At 37.0% G+C, this 21,804-nt stretch overlaps 1 protein-coding gene across 4 annotated transcripts in view; it reads right to left on the bottom strand.

Annotated features, from left to right (window-relative positions):
• The window catches only part of SLC9A9 (solute carrier family 9 member A9), a 193,556-nt gene that overhangs the window by 63,705 nt on the left and 108,047 nt on the right, over nucleotides 1-21,804 (bottom strand). For all 4 annotated transcript variants that reach the window (XR_011740502.1, XR_011740503.1, XM_065844627.2 and 1 more), the window contains exon 12: nucleotides 17,337-17,490. Coding sequence is in view for 2 of the 4 variants with exons in the window: in XM_065844627.2 (XP_065700699.1) it covers nucleotides 17,337-17,490 (154 nt within the window). In the remaining 2 variants the exon portion in view is untranslated. The remainder of the gene's footprint in view (nucleotides 1-17,336; nucleotides 17,491-21,804) is intronic.

Consider the following 21,804-nt stretch of genomic DNA (forward strand, 5'->3'; position numbering starts at 1 on the left):
CAAGTGACTCACGCAGAGAGGAGGAGATACTGGTGATGGCAGGTGCTTTTTTGCTGCAATGTAGATGTTGCAAAATGGAGAGGTATAGGCACACAAATGCCTCTGTTTGATCCTTTCAATATGAGGCAGTACACAAAACACAATATTGATCAGCCTCCACATGCTTTAAGAAATTCAGTATTATTACCATATCTCTTCCCATGCTGTGAGGAAGTCTATGCATCAAATGCTCTGAATGCAGTTCTGAAACTGTATTAATAAAAAAAGCTCTGGAACATTATTAAAAATGTATTTTCAGTTAACACAAAAATACAAAAACACCACTACATTACATGAAGTACCATTTCTGTACGTAGCAAATGTTCTAATTGCTACTTTTATGAACACTATGGAGATGAATACAGCTTTCAAAAAAAAAAAAAGTAGTCAGGAATTAGGCCATTTTGTTGGCATCTTACTTAGACTACTAATGAGCTTTGCCAGCCAGGAAAAATAAGAACTGATTTTACAAAAGATCTGTATGAGGAAAAGGAACTGTGTTCAGATGTATTCTGACAATTTCCTACAGATGAGGCTAGTTAATTCTTGGCTCAGAAATAACAGTGCCCTCCAGTGAATTATGCCAGTGATTTTTAGAGCAGTAAAGTGTTTGTTTCTGAATCACTTTAGGTGTCTGTTCCTTTATTTTCCTTGAACTTAAACAGTACAGCTTTGGAAAGAAGCCCAGGCCATTGCAGATGCATTACATTATTGTTAATGTTATTAACCCAAAGGAAACCATTAAATGCTCCTGAGGCATTAGACTAACTAATGAGATGACCAACTCCAAGTTCCCTGGGCTCACAGCATGGGGGGGAAACATCATCACACTTCATCTTTCACATTAACATCTGAAATCTATCATGTAAAGCTGGTACTGGGAACAGGTCTGTGCGTAGCCATTGGAAGTGATGAGTAACACTGGTCAAGCCAAATTTGTGCTGCAACCAAAACACACTGAATAAAGGCGACTGGTGTGGCTGCTGAGGACTGTGAGAAGGTACCTTGCATGAAAGCTGTCACTCATCTTTCCATTTAGGCTGTTCTATTCACAAGCGGTTTGTAAAACAGCTGAAATATGTTCACTGAATTTCTATCTGAAATGTTCAGAATAGCAGGAAATGATACTAAGGACTTGTATGGATTGATTGACCCAAGGCTGTATAAAAGAGATGCATGGTATATTGGAGAATATACCTTTAAAGATACCCTTTGATAAAACAATTGTACAGGATATGTCAAACTGGCATTTCTGAATTCTTGAAATTGTCTTAACCATGCAGCACAATGGTCTTTAGAGCTGAGGTCACTATGTTTGCTAGCAGATACATTGCAACTGGTAATCTAAGTATTGATAGGATTTTCTCATGTTTTCTCACCCAGAAGTAAATACTGTAGAACAGAGAGTGCTCAGTTAACTGCAACATAGTCATATAAACATAGAAAAAATACTATGAAATTTAAAACGTTATTGTTTTTATTCTAGTTATCTATTTCCAGATCAGATGCGTAATTGTTAAATTTTGCCAACTCCTGGCATTCACCTTCTTTTTACATTTGAAATTACAAATCAAGCTTTATAAAGAAACAGCCTAGGGGAAAGTCTCAGGCCGAGTAAAATATTATAGAAGAATTTGCCTAAATTTTAATTGTTTGTATGCAGTGTCAACAATTATTACCCTTTGAGCTTTAATGGCCAAGAAGCACCTCCCCACATCCATACCTAAACACTCTTTAAAGCCATTTTACATACAGTGGGATAAACAGTAGTGTCATTTGTGAAGACAATGTTCTAAAACACTACTTAATGGAAAATTTAACTTTCTATTTCTTTTGCAATGCTTTGCTTCTCAACAACAAAGAGTTAAAAAATTACTCAGACAGCTATTTTATTCAATTTTGTTATTCTACCATTTAAAAAAAATCTACATACATTATATGTGCCTGATATAATAAGTATCAGTCAAAGTGTAATAGTCTTTTTGATAGAGAGCGGCTAAATGGAAGTGCTGGAAAAGTATGCTTCCCTTCATCATCTAGTGTTTCTCATTCTCTATTGTTTTTTAATTAATGAGTTGTTTTATTTCACTGTAATCTTGGTCTGCTAATTGTACTGTTTAGTTTAGACAGTGTGGGTTTCATTTGACTTTTAAATTTACTTTTGCAATATAATCCTTCCTTCAGAATCTTGACCATCTTTATCAGTTTCAGACAATACCTTTAGATTTCACATGGCTGTTTCAAATAATGTTTAGGCTGTTAATATAAAAACTTATTGTCTCCAAAATAGATACTGATCTATAGTCACACTGTTTGTAATGGTAGGCAATACAAAAACTATTATTAATGTATAAGTGTATGTGTGCATTCTCATAGACAGACTTTCCAGCTCTGTACTACAGAGGTTCCAGAAGGAAAGAAAGCTTCTAGTACGGTTGGCAAACCTGGAGCAGATACCATCCCTGATAGTGTAAGTTGGGCTAGTCACGCTGCTTATGGAGCACTACATAGCTTTGGTAGAATGCTGTTGATGTTTTGTGTATGTTTGCTTTTCCATTTTGCAGCAAGGTTCACTTGTACAGCAGTAACAAAGATATACACTTTTACCTTAGTGCTGTATTTATCCAGAACTACAGGAGCTGTCCCTTATAGCATAGTATATTAAGTCCCTATTTGGAGTTCAGAAAGTACACTAAAGACAAATGTTGAGGTTGTTTTTTTTTTACTCTTGAATACAGTAGTCTCCCATTTTAAAATATGCATGATTTGGTAATAAACTAATTTTTTTTGGCGGGGTAATGAACTCAATTGGCATTCTTGGCTGGTTTATTGGGGGCCTTCTCCTAAACATGTACTCTTTTGAGATTTTTTTTTTGGTGCTGCCTCTGCCTGTCCTTGCAAGCCTTTCACAAGCAGCCAGAAGCAGAGTTAGTTGCTCCCTTGTTGAGTAGCGCTAACTGTGACGCTGTAGTTAAGGTTGATAACACACTTTCATTTTAATTAATTAAAGCATTTATCTTTCTTACAAAAGCTTTTGGAGACACTCTTCAAAGCTTCTGGAGTAGTGCTTTGGTTTGTCCCCCTCTCCCCCTCACTTATAACCCTATACACAGCTTGAGCATAAAGCCTGAAGTTCCAGTTGAGGCTGCCTGCCATTTGAAATGGGTGCAGTGGAAAAGGAGCCCTGGGAGGATGAGATAGGGAGTGTGCTAGAAAGATTCATAGTTTTACTTTTGCTTCTTGTGCTGCTTTGCAGTTTGTTGAATGTGTTTGCTGCACGATGATTAAGAAAGTGACTCCACTTCATTCCTGTTGTGATTTTGCCTTCTTGTAAAAATAAGAATAAGCTAATGCATGTAGCAACTATGAGCCAACATCTGAATTCAAACAATGATGACAATGGAAGCTATAGCTCACATGAGATAATGAAAAGGCAAAGTGAAGAAAGTAAAGAGTGAGAAATTGCCTCAATCAGGGATCCCCAGTGCATGTTATGCTTCTGCCTTCAGGTCAAGAAAATAAATGGCTGTTATTATGACAGCCTGCACCAGCTGAGGATCTGTCCCAACTTAGCCACTGCCACTCAGCTTCCCCGGGGCTTCAAGTAAGTCCCTGTGGGTAGTGACTGCAGGCATGTGTGATAGTTCTGTTTCTGTATTCATAAATATGCGATACTTGGACATTGGCCTCAGGTTTCCTACCTTACTGAACAGAGTGAGAAAACTTGATATCTGAAAAGCAAGTCTAATGATCAAAATTCCACATACCCTGCACAATAATGAATCAGTAAATACTGTGAGACAGGACTTCTAGAATGTAAAGGAATTTCCTTCTGTTCATGGTTTAACATTGGGATCCAGAGAGAGCGTGTATATATACAAGAGTTGATTTGTAAACCACAAAAGCCGTTTTAATTTTTTAAAAGCCCTATAAAATATAACCTTTCCTCTTGTTGAGAGACAACACTTATTGATAAAATCATCAATAAATAAGGCATTTTAAAAAGGATTTTGTTTAGTTCTTTGTTAGTATGGTGTTTGACAGTTTGTTTAGCTTGGTACAACTCAGTGTGGCACCCCAGGGAGCTTTTTATCTAAAATACAAAACTGCGAAGGCAGGAGACACTGAAACTCGGAAAAGATAAATTAATTATACATTAGAGAAAGAAGATGCATATCCCAGAAAGGAGCAATACATTTAAAATGTAAGAGTAGTGTAAATTGAGGCATATGTAATAAATGGGATTGAAAGCTGTGACACTTGCTTAATCTAAGTTGAAGCACTTGTCCCTTGTTTATAATTCAGATTTTCAATGTAAGAGATAGCAAAATAGCTCACAGTCATTATGAATTAGATTTCATAGTGATAGGGCAATGTAAATAAATTATCTGAAGTCCAATGCAATGTTTGTTTTTCCAGTACTGCATTGAGCATAAACAAGAAAGGCTGTGGGCTGTCTTTTGGAATTAGGTTGGGTGAATGGATAATTGTTTTACTTATCAACGTTGGAAGTATTAAAATAGTATTTTTGAAGATGTGGAAGAAGGAAATGCTGCTTAATTGGTAAACTAAGACATGGCCGTTCAACCAGCTTTGGCAACTCATTTTACGGGCTGAGAAGTTTTCTTAGTACTTTCAGAGTCAGCGAAATGTAAAACCATGTTCAGTTACTAGTTTAGAAAGGAAGATAAGTACTGAGGACCCCAAATGGCGCCCACATAAAATGGGAGTTGGTTGCCCACAGCCTGAGACATTCAGATCAATAAAGGACAGTGAGATTGATGGGAGATAATGTAGTCCCACTGATCTCAAGGGAAAAAAAAAATGATCTTTGGTATTTTTTTTAAAACTTGATCTTCAGTAAATTCAAAGATGTGTATATGTAAGGGTTATTAGGTCAGAAAGCATGTGAGAAATCATTCTGTATACTTCTGAATAGGGTTCTGATCTTTACTATACAGAAGATTACTGTATTTTAGTTGATGACTCATTTTACATAAAACAGAAACACTCATTTGGACAGGAATTAAAAACCTCTCCAGTGAACACATTAACCAGTGGTCTACAAAATAATTTTATCTCATTTTCTGGTTCAGTAAATACAAATAATTTTCTGTCCTTTCTGCTTGGCTCATCTCATGGATATACATCCATACATGTGCAGAACTGGTGATGTTTGGGCTAGAATTCCTCCAGAAAGGTGGAAGAAATAAGTGCGAATCCAAGGAAGCAGAGAAGCCCAGAGCTGCTGAGATGCAGCAGGCAAGGCAGAGCTGGGCCACTGCTGCTGGGGCTGAAATGGACACAGAGCTGCCACAGCATCTGTAGGAATCCCTTTGGGTGGATTAGAAAAACTCAGGGAGACTCAGGCAGATGGCCCCAACCTTCCCTAGATGCCTGACCAGCCTTAGTGTCCATGGGTGAGGGAATAGCAAAGGACACTGGGAAGTTTCAAGGTCACAACACCTTGTCTGCTTGCAAGATGGGTTCAGCAAAGCATGGGTTTTTAGGATATTTTATAGGGTATATTTATATTTTCTTTTTAGGGTATTTCACATAAACAGCTCTTTATATATAAGCCTTTATATAAACAGCTGTTATATACATTTATTTACATAGAAAATATCTTGGCTTTATAAAAACAGAATTTTATGTACAGTTTTAAAATTCCCTTATATATTATTTGTTATCTAGAAACTGATAATATGCTGTAAGTGCATTGAAATCAATTACTTCTTGCTGAGATAAGAGGTAATTTTCTCATTTAAATCTCATAGATGTACTGACTAGCAGATCACCGTTGGGCTGTTTCTGCACTGATAATTCACTACAAAAAGCCTGTGTTATAGTGTAATTTGCTGTTTACTAAATGCTAGAAAGCCCACACTGCTATATGGAGCCTGGGTTATTTAATATCTGCTTTAATTAACCTTTCATATTCAACTAATTCTGGAACAATTTGATAGGTTTGTTATCAAGGGTGCCAGAGCTTTTATTCCACTCTACATTTTTAAACAGAACAGAAAGTTTAGAATTTCCAGAGAGAAGTTTCAGGAGACATGAAAGCTGATGTCACACAGGTCTCTTCTGTCACTAAGGTCCTCTGCAAACCCAGATACACCCACTTATACCAAAGTCTGCTTCCTGTTTGTTTAGATTTACAAGATTTCTATCACCCTATATGCTGTATAAGCGCATTAAGGCCTAATTCTCTTCCCAGTTAGCATCTTTCTTCTTGGTAGAAGACAAAAGATTTTACTTATTTTTCTCCTATACTTTATGTGTAGTTTAAAAATGGAATTAAATATTCTTGCACTCCATAAAATACTTGATAACAGAAAGAGGAAAAACACAGGAAAGCTTAAAAACCTGAGAAAGACTGAGATTTTTTTTTTTTTCAGACTGAAACAATATTTCAAGTTGAAATGAAAACTTTCATCCCTTTAAAATGAAACACTCATTTCATATTTTCTTAGTGAAGGAGTTCTAATATTCTTTGTCAAGTAAAATGAGTGAAGCATTACTATACACACTTTGGAAGTTAAGCAAACTAACAACTGTGAAGAACACATTAATTTCATACCCTCCTATTTTTGAGGCCAGCTGACAGTGTTACACAGTTCTTAAAATGTGAAAGCTCAGTGGGTTTTCACAGCAATTACTTTGCAAAAAGCAACAATATCTGATCAATAATAGTGTTAAGAGGTATCTTGATCAACACCTGCAAAGCAGGAATGTAAGATTCATCTCAGCAAATGTGGTGATTGTTTTTTCTACAGCCAGGATTTTGTACCACATATTTATCTTAAACTTTTAAGGGCTCAAATTATTTTTCTTTACCTTCTGCTTACTCTCAAGCAACACCGTTTTGGTACATGCTTGAAGTCAACTGGGTTTATGATTGCACCAATTTAATTTTGGTGGACTAGTTAGAGATAAGGGTCCAAAGTAATTGGGCATGTCTTGGTAGAAAGTAATAAATCATCAGTTTTGTTCTGAAGTCCCAGGTAATTAAGACGTTCTCTAGCAGTATTTCCAGATAAGTTTGTTTGATTACTTATTTGTAGCTTTAACAAATTCATCATGTTGACTGTTGCATAGCAGCTACCTTTTATATGAGAGACATTTTAATGGAAGAAATAAAAGATTGCATGAAATGGAAGAAAACTCTATTTTTGAGTACTCAGACATCTCAAAGCAATGGTATTTTAAAAGATAACAAAAGAAATATTTTAATTGACACCCACGCTGCTGGAAGCTATGGGTTTATTTATAGTTTTCTAGAAATATCTGAACTATCCTGGGTTTTTGGCATGTGGAAAATTCATCTTATAATTTATTTCTGGTAAACTGAAAGGCATGAATCTTTTGTTTTACTCTGCAGTTTTCAATTTCTTCTGTGCTGAATATTCTAGCAATAAAAGTGTATCTTTCACTGTGTCCTTCCTTTCCTGTTTTCAATTGTTATGTAGAGCTAGAAATACAAGGTACGTGAGGTGGGATTTGTTTGCCATGTTAATAGACTGTGCCCAAAATTAGACCCCTCTGGCCAACAAGGACCAACAGAGTTGGCAGCAGGAGTCGGGTGTGTGTCATGCACAAGTCACAGTTGCCATCCCAAATCTCCCATTCAGCCACTGCCCAGGGCTGCCTTTCACAGTTGGAGTGAGAAAACCCAAGTCCTCTACATTTTGGTCTTTTTATTTTGTTTTCAAGGACTATTGCAACACAAATGTTTATAAACCTCATTGAGTATCATCCAGGCAACATGCTATGGTAAATAACTCTGGAAGATCAAATGCACACCTTATCTTAGCAGAAAAGTAACTTGCAAATAAATGATAGGCATTTCAGAAGATTACTGAGATTCATTACCTGGATGATTTCTCATTTTCAGATAGAAATGAAAGGAATTATCCAATTTCTCTTTTTATAATAACATCCAATACATCTAATGTCCAATTTTATACTGCTTCTTGATTTATAGCATTTCTCAGGCTAATTGTGTTCTAGCTACTATTATAAAGCAGATATTACATTAACCCTTTCAGCGTGGGTGTACCCCAAGAAGAGTTTTCTCTGCTCACAGATAATTGTGTGAAGCAGAATATATTTCCCTAATACATCTTTAGTCAGGAACACCAGATTTTTCCTATTTCCTATAGATACTACATACACGCTAGGGGTCTACATTCCCATAAATCCAGGACTGGTGGCAAAGACCACCAGGCAAAGGGAAAGTATTACATCTAGCAATATGTTTGTATAACAAAGATCTTTAACTAGTATCTAAACCAATGTTTTAGTCTGTGCTACCACAGCAGATCAAAGGGAATGAAGTGATAAGCCAGAATCTGATCTTATGCTCTCTGTGCCCTGTGTCACAAGTAATCAATAGATTACTGTGCAAATTACCTAAATGATTAATCACAATGATCTCTAATGGACTTGACCAAACTTGAAGCTGCTGATACAGTGGCTAAAAGTCTTACAGCTGAAACTTTGCCTTTTCCTCTTTCTCCTTGGATCTCTTGTCACTGATCTACTGCTGGATAGAGGGACTGACTGCCAGTTCCCTAGCTAAGTCAGCCCTAAATGACTATTTTTCAGGCACACCTGGAGTACTGTGTGGGAGCAAGGAGAGGGCTCAGCAGCAAAGATGGGTGTTGTGACATAACTCTCCTTTGGTAACCATGGAACACTGTCTGTTTTAGTTTTATTTTTAAATGATTTTCATAGTGTTCTTTGTGATTGTGAGACTTAACTTTTAAATAGTAATGTAGATTTTGTGCCCTAAGAGTCTGCATGTAAATCAGTAGTATCCTGATGCTGAGGAGAGCCTAGGGAGTCAGCAACAGGGTTTCTCATGTGTATGCAATTAGTGTTTGTTGGTGAAGGGAAAGTCAAAGTATCATCAGTGTAAAAGATGCTTGGCAAAATGCTGTCCTTGAGATGTTCACAGGTGCAGAAAGTTGTGCAATTAAGTACAGTAGTAATTTAAAAATTGCAGCATTAGTGGTTAGACTTGCTACATAAAGGTGTTTCTGGATTTGAGAGGGTTTTGTTGGGATTTAAAAGAATTTCCAGGCAAAGACAGTGTGATCTCTGTTGAAAAAGTGTCTGCATTAAAAGGAACTCAGTGGGCTGAAGTGGCTTGGCTGAAATTGGACTCTCAACAGGAATATTTATTGCAGCCTGATTTAAAATAGTTACTGTACTATGGCTAAGGAGGAATATGACTCTGGAAACAAAGAAAGGACTTTGTTTATTGGAGCTATTTCTGTCACAGAGAGGGAATACCAGCTAGACTGATCGTGAGTATTCTAAAAACAAAACAATAAACAGTACAAAGTGCACAGAAATATAATAGCACTTGAAAATGTACTGCCTTTAATTGAACTGTTCATCTCTGTGTTGTGGTGACTTGCAAATTACAGTTAAAGATAGGCTGACATTCCGTTTTCAATACTAAGTCAACGGATCCTTCGCTTTCACTAAATTGTTTTCAAGAACTCTAGAGGAAATATGACCCAAAGGAATACAGTTATAGAACATGCCGAGGCCAGGAAAAAAAACCGTTTAATTAAACCTCTTTTTCTAAACTGACCTTCCTTTCTCTTGGCAAACGATAATAGGAAAATGCCTTCAAATGAATACAAGCAAAACAATTAAGAAAGTTCACAAATGCCCAAGAGACAGGTGCTGTCTGTTCTTTAGCCATGCACAGGCTACTGCGGGTTGTGTCCATCCTCAGTATCTGAAAGGCTCTTCTGCATTATCAGGTAAAGATGAAGAACCCCAACTCAGGGATGGAAGAAGCCTTACATGAGAGGAATTTTCTGTCAAGTTAAAGGTGAAAATGAGCAGATGCTGGTAAGAGTTTGATCATTCAGTACGATCTTGAGTAATACACAGTTCTACACGTGTTCCCACAGCAGATGTTGCAAATAGAAGCTGACATGAAAATAATGAATTTTAATATTGCTTACATCCTGTTTAGATAACTTTTAAGACAGTTTGTTGCTGTCCAAAGACTTCCATTTAGCATACATTATGGGTTTAAGCTAGGTGATATAGGAGTTGAGTTAAATCACCACCTTTCCCATAGATCCCATTCATACACATTTCTACAGATGTGCTCTTGAAAAAGCTATTTTTCTGTTATAACTGACAAAGGAGAGTGAATAAAGCTGTGGTACAGATGCTACAACCCTATGATGGCAAAATGGAACTTAATTCTGGCAGAACTCAGATTTTTTTTTTTTTTTTTAATAAGAAAGACTCTATATCATTATAAAAAAAAAAAGGAAGAAAGTACAAATATTTCTGTATAACTGGTAAATACAGTAATGCAGGCAGCACCATCTACCTTGTCTAAAACAATCTGTTAATCCTTTGATCTCAAGTGCATCCTTCCTTGGTTCCTGCTCAGAACCTCCCTTCTGGAGCCCTGAGGCTCAGTCACATTTTTACCACCACTTTGACCCTTGAGATTTCTTATTACAGCTGTTGCCTTGCTAGGTAACTAGGTAAGGCAGGACTCTTGCCCAAGTCCACAATATTGTCTTTTTTTTTTTTTTTTTAATTTGAAGGGACTCTTCTGGGAAGCAGAAAGAACAACTTTGGAAGCTTAAAGTACAGACCAAATCTGATCAAAGCTTCCCACTTGGCAGCGACAAGTGCTACCACTGTGGCATTGTAAGCTGTCTTTCTGCAGCATCTCTTTGAACACAGCCGAACACAGAGTTTGGGAATAATGAAAAGAATATTTTTGTTACTGAAACTGTAGTGCTGCAATACTGGTCAAGGTCATGTTGTAACTCCAGTTGCTCTATCATAAAGTTCTGTGTTTCAGCAGTCTATAATCAGTCAATAAAGACATGGGATAAGTACATAATCTTACTTTACCAACCAATTTTTTTGGTAGACAGCCATGGTCACAAGCAGTCAAGTCACAGCATTTAGCCAGCCTGCCCACTTGCATCCCTAATAGGACATTCTGGTGAACATACACACAACCTCAGCCTCTGGCACTGGAGTGATGGATTAAAGTGTTGGATACTGAAAAAGACCCACAAAATCTTGACTTCTTGAAAGATTAGCTTATCCCTGAGACATTGTCATTGTAAAGGGATATATTAACATTCCCAATGGGATTAAACTCTGCTGGCTCATGACTTCTGGGTGCTTATGTCTGCTGAATGCTGATTTCCTACTGTAGTCAATAGGTTTGCAATATGATAATGGGTGGGAGTTTAGAAGGTAGCAGTGTTTTGATCTTCCAACTTACACACAATAATACTGAATAATGTTATCATTTTATGTTTCAGATGTGACAGAGTCAGTTAGGTGACATTATTTCAAAAGCATAAATAGCTAAGCCAGATTCTCAAAATGTTTTGGAGACAGTCCTATAATGTTTGTTCATTTTTCATTCAGAGAACTGTGCTGTAGCCATACCACAAGGAAACCTCCACAAAAGAATCTGGTCTGTTAATGTCTTACAGCAGAACTTTCTAAAAGTGGAACAACAAGAACTCAGAATAAAACTTGAAAAACTTTATTTTAAAAAATGTACTTTACTAAAATAGCAATATATTAGTTGGTAAGAAGTCCTCCAATTAGGTCTTTCTGTAACTTTTCATCTGAATTCTTATGTTCTGTCAGTGTTATTCAGTGCAGGTTTGCTATCAAAATATGCATGGGTAAACAGCAGGAGGAGTATGTATTTGGGCTGGTTGAATGATTTGTTCTATGAAGGATAAATAGACCCTCAAGACAATTCTTTTGACTTTGGTGGCTTCATATCAGTGATAGAGAAATATGTCTATATGTAATCTGTAAATTATTTTTGCTTTCCTCTGTGGTTGTAGATCTGGTTGGGGGGTTACCGCATGCTTGACCCTTGCAAATGGCAGATTTCCTTTTCGTGCTGATAACAGTATTGCTCCCAGTTTACCTGTGCTTGATTCTCAGCCTGTCAGCATTGTGTTCCATACAAAACAGAAACAAGTCCCTACAGCAATGATATTCCCTTGGCTTATGTACTAATTTCAAACAGTTTTGAGCACTCTTAATTTATAGAGTGTGAGTCACCTCATCTTATTCTTGTTATATGCATTAGGTTGTTTTTTCAGTTTTACTTTTTACACTTGACGTGTTTCTATGTTTTGTGTTCTCAGCGACCACTGACTCTGTTAAAGTATGTGCTGTATTTATGGCAGTGCAGTGTGAATGAATGACCAGCTGCTGTTCACCATCAGAGACCTTCTGGCTCCAGTATTGCAAAGAAAGCTTTGGAGGTGCATAACCTCGACAGTTTTGGGTTTAGTTTTGCCTAGATGGGCAAAGAGAAACAGCTATTGGTAGTTATACAGCTGTAATCTGAATAGTGCATAGAATAAGCATAGCTCTAGGAAACTTCTGGAAGTGAATCTGAAAGTTTGGGTCAGTTAGGGAAGCCTATAGCTGAAGATTAGAACAGTTTGTTTAGATCAATTTCATTTTCCGGGTTGGTGCTTTCTCACAGAATAGTGCAATGAAGAGTTGCTCCTGCTGAGAATGTGAGTTTGGACAGCCTCGGTCATCCCCCTAAAATGTGCTATGCCAGGATTCTAGCACTAGTATTTGGAGAAAGTTGGAGGTTTAGAACTGCAGCTTTAGGTGAACTAGAGAGGGCATATTTTAAGGGCAGCCAGGCACATGGACACTGCCAGATTCTAAAATACACACCAAAGGTGATGGCCAGATAGGCACAGCATTAAAAGTTACCGTTCAATGCTGCTGAGCATTTCTTTAGGATATGGAATAAAAATCTCTTTATTCACTGAAGAACTGCTGCAAAGAGATATACAAAGAGTCTGGAAATCCCTTGACAAACATTTATACAGGAGGTGATGATAAACAAACAGGACCTAATACCTACCACAATGCTTTTATAGGACATGTTTTATTAACAGCTTTGTATTTTTGCTCTGCTGTCAGGAGAATCCTTTATCCCCAAACCTCTCATTGCAGGCTTACTGTAAAATGTAGCTCTCTATTTTTAATCAGAGTACAGGGAATGAAGTGAGACATATATCCAAAAGCTTTAGCAGGTAATACTCAGCATCTCCAAAGGCACATTTATTGAATACTTCAATTTGACTGTGAGCTCATGCTTAAATGACTGTCTTTGTTTTGCTGTTGATGTATCATGATATTATTCTCATACACTGATGCAGGTTTATTCATTGTCTGCCAAGAGCAGTATTTTGTAGCCCTTTCACACAGGGAGGAAAGGCTTTTTTTTTTCTAGTTATACCTTTCAGATAAGCCAAAAGATAATGTATTATTTAGGAACATGGTGCAACCGATTCTGCTCTCAGAATACCAGCTGATAACACTGTTACTGACGGTGCATATGCCTCTGTGCTCACAAATGTCTTGTTACCGCACCAGACAACTGGGAATGTTTAAATAGGGTCTGATTTTCAGATAGGGAACACTCAATGCTTTCTGAAACTCAGGGTTTAATGTATCTGAAAAAGGAGACAGCTAAAATAAGAGACATTTCTGAAAGCACATCTCATTCTTTTAAAAAATATTCAGACTTCGCCAAAAATTTTAAGACTCATTTTGAAGGCTGCTCTGCCTGGGTAAATATGCTAGTAAGATAATGAGAATGATTGGTATGCATTTCTTTTCAAACTATAGTTTGGCTTATGGAGACATGTAGACATAAAACTTATCACAAGCAGGTCAGGTTTCCGAGGCTTTAAGAACCTTTCTTAGGTTAAAGCTATAGTTTAAATAGGAGCATATGCTTCAATATCATTTGTTTGTTAAATGAAGAAACCTAGAAATGTGAACCTTAAACTTGGGTTAACTCCTCGGATCCATTTAAGCTTATTTTTGCAAAAAACTGTCAACACAGCTGGCCTCTGCAACCTTGTGAGATAGTTGAGTGATATTGACGCCTTAAATGGGAGACGGAAATGGAGCCTTTTTCAGGAGCACATGGTTAGTTTTGATAATATCTTACTATATGTTTTGGCAACAGTTTCCAAGTGTTGCATAAGCCACACATATTCCTGGAATAGATCAGCTGGTAGTTATCTCTGAGGACACGTCTTCATCTTTTCTCAAAAAGCGTGACAGATTACATTTACATGAAGTTGAATTTTAACTTGAAAAAAGAAAAGCAGAGCAGATGCTATTGCTGCGAGGAGAGGTGGAAGCTTATGGAAATTCCAGTTATTATGGAAACAAAGATTGATTTTTCAGAAGACTATTGCTACTACTGTTTAAAAAATGCCATAGTTCTATTCCCTGATACTCTGTTGATACACGAGGAGTCTTGGTCACCATTATAAGAACTTCACAATGCAAATTACAGAGTGTCCGATAAAACATTGAAACATAGTATACTATGTAGAGAACAATTTAAAATAAGAGGGCTGTTACAGATCTTGAATACTGTCTTTCACCTTGACTAATGCTGTAATGCATTATGGTAGAGTAAATGGTAAATATATTAGTGTCAGTTATTTGTAATTTATGTTATTTTTACATATTTTCAACTTAATGGATGAAAGGTTTATTCATGTTTTAAGATAAAAACCTGGATCAGTTTTTCCGTAACATATAAACTTAATCACTTCTATGTAGGATAAGCCTACTGATAGGAATTGTAGCCTATTCTATACAGCTAGATTGCACACAAATTGAAATGTACATGAATAAGATTCAATTCATCCAAATAGTTTCAGAAATTGTGTTCCTTTTTATTACCCTCTGAATGCCTTCTGTTCAGTGAAATACATTACCTGCTGGATAATAATTTTATGATTAAGTGGTTGATTGGCAAAAAAAGAGCAGCACACTCAGATTTTGAGTGTTATTCACTTGAACTCAGGAGACAGGAATAATCAAGAATACTGTGGAGATTTACTTTTACAGGAACTCATAAGATATGTAGGGAAATCCAGTGTGGTCACTGACCTTAAAACAGCCATTCATGTATTTTTCATTTCCTGTAAGTACTTAATTTTGATAATGTGAATGACTAGGGTTGTTTAGATTAAGTGACTGAGTGTTATGCTTTGGATTTGAACAACAGTGGTAAAGCTGGTTCCCTAAAGCATTGGGAAGTCATACAGAAGTGGTTTACACTGTAAATCTGCATCAACTGAACACTTAAGGGCTAGCGTGGTACCTCTCTGCCTCTTCCTACATGGTTGCAGCATTTCACTGGCTTCATCCCTCTTCTTCTGTAACTGATGACATAGCAACCTGTTCCAATGAGTTTCTTTACAGACAATCATGTAATCTCTGTACTCATAATACAGTTTCCCCAGGCTTTTTGAACCCTCCAAACTAGCATGAAAAATACAATCTCTCTCTCCTAATGTTATATAAAAAAATGTGGAGGTAGATGCAGTGCAGAATTGCTGATCAGGCACCATTGCAAGCATATTGGGGGACTGTGCCCCAAGCAAGGGGGTGGAATTTAGAGTAGCCCCATAGCTCTCTCAGCAAACCTAGGTCTGCTAGAATCCATACAGGTATCAACTGGCATGAATTACCACCACCTTTAAACACAATTACTTAGTAAATTTACTTAAGGCTAAAATGACAAATGCTGATAGCTAAGCAGAAATTCCACACTGAGGTGCATTGAATTATAAAGACAGTTAAATATACTTGCTGGAAAGAGAAATCAGAGCCTCAAGATACATTTGTAATTACAGATGTTGATTTAAAGTTTTATCTCATTTTGACCACACACTCGTAATTTATGAAGCTGTGTGTTCTGATGTCAGGAAAGCGAGTGAATTGTGAACCTAATAGCTTTATATTAATAGTAAGAAAATCTATATACCTGTTACAAAACCAAATTATTTGATTAGTAAATCTGCCTGGCAGATCTGCTGGGATTCAGAGGAGATTCCTGAAGAGAGAAACATTTCAGACCAATAGTGACTGTCTACTTTCAGTATCTTTGGTAAAGCCAGCTTTGCATGTGGGTAATGAAAGAAGCACACGCTTGCGTTTAAGGGTATAAATAGTTAATATGAGTCACCTCCTCACCTGTGGTCTCGTAGGCCTTCCTGCCTCTGAGTAGTACTAAGTAGCAGAAGTGCCACTGTATCCGATTAAATTGCTTGCGTTAGTGAAAGCACTTGTCAACGTTCATTGTAAAAATCACCTAGAAAGCTATACCAGGACAGGCATCCAGTGACAGAAGTCCTTAGACTGGACACACAACTACTGGCCCACCTCCTTTTTCCCACACAATATTATTGAAATTATTCCTTAATGTCCTGTGACAATAATTCAAAGCGATTTAGTCCACAAGATCCGGTGATGCAGCAAATCTCAGAGAGATGACTGATAGTGGCAGAATATATCCAAACTGTAATGAACTTGGTTGACATTATGGGGCATAAGAGAGATGTCATGAAAAAGAACCAATATGTCACAGAAATGGGAATATGCCCCATTGCAGACAGCTGGTTGCATTTTACGTTTACACAGTACACTTGTGTGCTAGTCCTTACTTTGTCTGCAAGCTTTTATCTATGCTGTTCGTTAAACTCCACTTTAGTTATCTTCAGCTGATATTTTATAGCAACCATCTGACACTAAGGGTTCTTAATCAGACATCATTCTGTAAACAAAGCAAGCATATGCTATGCATAGAAAAGATAAAGAATTCTGATAATCTTTATTCTAGCTTCCTATTTACCCTCCTTTTTTTTTTTCTTTTAAAAATCTCCCATATGATTCATTGCTGCCTGTGAATACAAGTGACTATGACATAATTTAAAAAATAATGTAGTGAAGGAGCATATATAAAACATGAGTAATAAATCAATGGCTGAATGACGCACCAATGCAGCTAGATTTTCTAGTATATTCACATTATAATCAGAAATACATTATTTATGATACGTTTGTGTAATGAATACACATTTTGGATGAGGGCAATATCTGCCTTTATAGGTCCTTCTTCAACAGTGAGGAGGACACTACTAACATTTATTCAGAGTCTTTAAAAGGAACAGTAGTGAAAAACTTTGAGGAAATAAGGATGGATCTACCTATAGGTCCAAACCCACAACAATATTTGGAAGAACCTGGTCCTTGTAGTTTGGAACCGCTACCTCTCTTTGGTAGCCAAATACTTCCTTTGTGGTTGCACAACTCTATTAAGAAGCATATAAGTAAGCCTTAGAAAGCTGTAGGAACTCAGTGTTAGATCCATAGTGATTGCATTCTATTTTGATGGTTGATATTGTAAAGAGAGTACTAACCTGATCTGAAGCCAAGTGAGCATTGGTGTTGTGCCTCCACCAAACACCCAGACTGTGAAAAACACAACAAGCAGCGCTGTGGTAAACATCATTTGTTTGGGTTGCGATTCTGTGTCTCGAATAGCCAATGCAAATGCTATTGCACCACGTAAACCTGAAAAAACAGACAAGAATGATGAACTTAGTGTGATGGAGAAACAGAATTTTACTCTTTTCAGCCCAAAGCCAATTTCAAGGGCAATGGAAATCTTCAGACCACGATCATACTTATAAAATGCTGAATCGGGCTAATTGAAAGGATGGTTTTTAATAGAAGTATAAGCAACCTTGCAAAAGGGGACAATGAAACTACTCTCATATCCACACATTTGTTTTGCATCCACTGAATCCTTTGTCCTGAATAATTGTGAATTAATTAGTAATCTGGACTTTATGCATGTTAAGAAAGAAATCTATTCCCTGTGGTGTTTTACTGACTTCAGTGGGACTACTCCTGAAATTAGGTGCATGGGAGAAAGAGGGTTAGCATTAAAATCTGTACCCAAGTATGCTATCTGTATCTTGCTTGAAACAATAGAAAAATTATTTTAAAAGTATTTAAAATCTTTCAATGTGCTAAAAGCAGTCATAACAATTATGACTTAAAACAATGAATAGTTTTTAGAAGATAACTTGAAGTATCTAAAAAGGCGATGCAGAATGAATGTACATTTTTAGCATTATAATAGTTGTAAAATTATACACCTACAGAGACTGAGTAAACAAAAACTTTAAAATGTGGAGAAGACAGCTAAAAGTGAGTTTGAAAAAAAAGCCCCAGGGTAGTAATACGCTAACTAAATAGGTCCTCACACAGTGACACATATTAAAAAAGAGGGAGGGAAAAAGCCAGCCCTCCAGCCCTCAGGATGTATAATACAAGTAATACTCTATATTTTCAAATGTTTTTTATCTGTTTTAATTTACTTTATTGTTTTCTTCAAAAAAATCCCCAAAATATCTGTAGAGAGTAAGGCCATTACATGTATACAGTGCACACTGAATCCAAAAAGTACTTTGCAAGCATTGAGAGATAAAATCTAATAATTAAACCTCTTGTAAGGCATTGATGGTATATGCAGAATCATTTAATCAACTGCTAAAAACCAGCTATTTTTGGAGTAGAACTCTAAAGCTCTCTAACACTACATAGCTAGACTGTGAATTGTTTGGTATAGAAGACAGTTTATCCAGAGAACAAGACAAAGCTATTTCTGCCAGACTATAGTTACAGGTCAAGGGGCAGCAGGTTTAAAATCTCCACTTTTATGAAAATAACACTGCAGTCAACAAGTGGGCTTGTCCTTGACTTTGCTTTTATGTAGAAGACATCTCTAAGGATGCGCATGCTTTCCTGTTTTCTTACGGGAAAAAATACCTGCTAATTTTGAACATATATCTGAGGAGGGAATGAACTACTATTGAAAATGTCTTTTTCCAGTGGTTATAGTGGTAATTCTAGATGACTAACCCAGATTAAATGCTTAAATTATTGGTGACTACATTTTGGCGGAAAACAATGCTGCTTTCCGCAGCTGGATCACAGTGGTATGTGCAATATTAAATCTCAAACATCTCTTTAAGCAAGAAGGAATGCTAAACAAAAAGTTGTTAATTAATACATCATTAAGACTCTACTTCTTGAGTACTGGACTGTGCATTTTTCCTGTTCAGAGAAATAGTGAGTACCTTCACTGCATTTTTCACTCATAAAAGGCTCAGTGTTGGTCTATAAGAGCTAATTCAGTTTCAACTAAAAGCTTGTCGAAAGTAAAATAAATAAAGAATTTACTTCCAACTAAAGCAATGGGAAGCAGATGAATATAACCTAAAATGTAAAGACTTGATGAGAGCAAGGAACTTTATGTACTTTCCAGGAACACATTCCAGATAACAACACAAATGAAGAAAGGAATTTTTAACAATCTCAGAAGATGGTAAGATACTGAACTAAACTGAAGATAAGGAAGGTCAGGGTTTCTGTCACACCTCAGGGAAAAATACCAACAAAGCACAATGGAACAGCTGGGTCCAGTGAACATTGGTATCTCAACTACACCTGCAAAAAGTGGAAGAAAAAGGCTCTGATGAACCATTAGCAGAGATTGTCTCCCCTCATCTTTCAGAGGTGCAGCACTGACAGCAGCTTCACATCTGTGCTGTGATCCATCGATCCTTTGGGCTCTGTCACAGATTTCCTACTAGATTTTCCTGCTAGCTGTGCCTGCCTTTAGGGATCATCTTTTCAAGAGATATTCTTTCATGTGTCAGGGCCTTCAAAGAAAAGGATTCCAAGGGTTACGCTTAAGTGACCCACAGGATGGAAAAAGTGTTTCCTATCCTCTGCTTACACTCCACAAACACACCACTCTGAACCCATCCTTCTGAAGAGCCTTGGAGGGCAGTGTTTGTGGGTAGTGTGGAGAGAATCTGCCAGGAAAGGAGACTTTCTGTATGCAGACCTGGTGGTTTGGTTTCAACCATAGTTCTCTGATCTTTTCTTCCTTGCTTTCTTTCCTGTTTAGCTGTTCTCATATGTATCTTTTGGGAAAGTTCACTTTGACATTTCCCTCCACTGTGTATATATGACTGTGCAGATGTAAATGCCTGTACACAGGCATTCTTTTTTTGTTGTTCTTCTGCATTTGTGTTCCACCCTTTCAGACTCCACTGCTGCTGTAATGTCTTATATTAAGAGCAGCCACCCCTGTAGCACCATGTCCCACAAGCCTCTCGCTGGTTTATATGCTGTAGAGAAGAGGAAAACACAGTAAAAAGGAAACAGAGATGCTGGAAGAAGTGTGGAAGGTGCAGCACTGTACCTGTTAAAAAGTACCCTCCTGGTTATGTAGCAGTGGTGCCCAAATATCAGACATGTTATTCCCATTAATAAGACCACCTGGATCTATTTAGTTTCCTTCCCTTTTAATTTTATTTCCAGCTAAAGGCATCGTAGTGGAGTCTGAACTGACATGAGCCATTTTTCATGCAGCATAGACAGCTAGTGTGTAGTGATAGCTTCCTTTCAATCTGAGACATCAGAATATTTCTTTTTCACATGATCAGAGACTGCTGGCCTACCCATTTTGGCTGATGTTGAATTTAATTTGAGAAGCTTGGACTTCTACAAAGACTAATCCAGTTCTAATTTACAATGGAATATTATCAAGAATCATGATTAAACATAGTTGTAAAAGTGAATCCACCCTCTGTAATGTGTTGTTAGAGGAGTGGCAGAAGCAGATGAATGTAATAAATCAAAATGCTACATAATCCACTTAAAAACCTAACTCTTCCATGTTTTCTCAAATGTATTAATACTCCTCAAAAAGCAGAATTTAATTACTTTGGTAGAATTCTTTGCAGAGTAAGGTATACTCAAATGCTAATTGACAATGTACTTGCCCGGCCTTAATTGCCTTTTTCAGATTTCGATGTTCATGGTGATTAAGGCAGCAAAACTCAGCAAATAAAGCAGTAAATATTCAGTGTATATGGCAGTGATAAAATGGAAAACAAAAGTAATCCCAAATTTGTTGTTTTCTGCATCTTAGCGTGTGGTGCTGTGGAGAGGAAATCCCAGTTTTCCCCGTGTTTGATTAGAACCGTATGTTGTACCAGAATATTGCTGCAGATCTCGTGTAGGCAATAAGTGTTTTCCTCCAAACTCAAAATTTAATGACTTGTTTACTCATATCAGAAATGTCTTTCTTCTGGCAGTCGCTGTCTTCTCTGTTTATCACTATACACAGGATGATCAGTTTATAGTAAATAAGAGTGTTATTGGTAACTGAGCACAAATCTTAGTGCAAATTAAAAAGTACAATTCCACAGAAGATTCACAAATCCAATGTGTTCTGGGAAGCATGAAGCTGCGGGCAGCGTGAGGTGCAGTCAGTCTTTATTGCTCTACTTGCAGATGATGCTGTTGACTTTCTTATGTTGCAAAGACATTTTTCTCTGCAAAAGACAGTGTTCCTTTGAAAAGAGTTAAACACTATTTTTCTGAGTATCTTAACATTCACATTTTAGAAACTTTCAATACTACTACTTTCAATTCTCAGCTACCAGATTGTACTGGAAAGCTAATGTGTGAGGGTGAGTTCTCAAGTTCACTTGTTGGCTGCAGGCTACTTTCTGCTCCTAGTTCTCTGGAGAATAAAAATTGACTGGAGAAAATAAAGACAGAGAAGTTGAAGAATAAGGTATAGTTTTAGAAAAATTTTAACTGTATACTTCATCTGATGAAAAATAAAAACAAAATTGAGGCCCAGAAATTAGGTAACTAATGATATGAAGCTATTTTTCGTGCTGTTTTCTAGTTGGCCACCTACTAACTCTACTGGTCATCTATGTATATGTCTTACCCAGGTAACAATTGTAGGTGAGCAGGCAGTCTGAAAGCCAGTTCCTAATGCATGTATGTCAT

The sequence above is a fragment of the Patagioenas fasciata genome, chromosome 9 (assembly GCF_037038585.1).
Source record: "Patagioenas fasciata isolate bPatFas1 chromosome 9, bPatFas1.hap1, whole genome shotgun sequence".
Taxonomy (NCBI): domain Eukaryota; kingdom Metazoa; phylum Chordata; class Aves; order Columbiformes; family Columbidae; genus Patagioenas; species Patagioenas fasciata.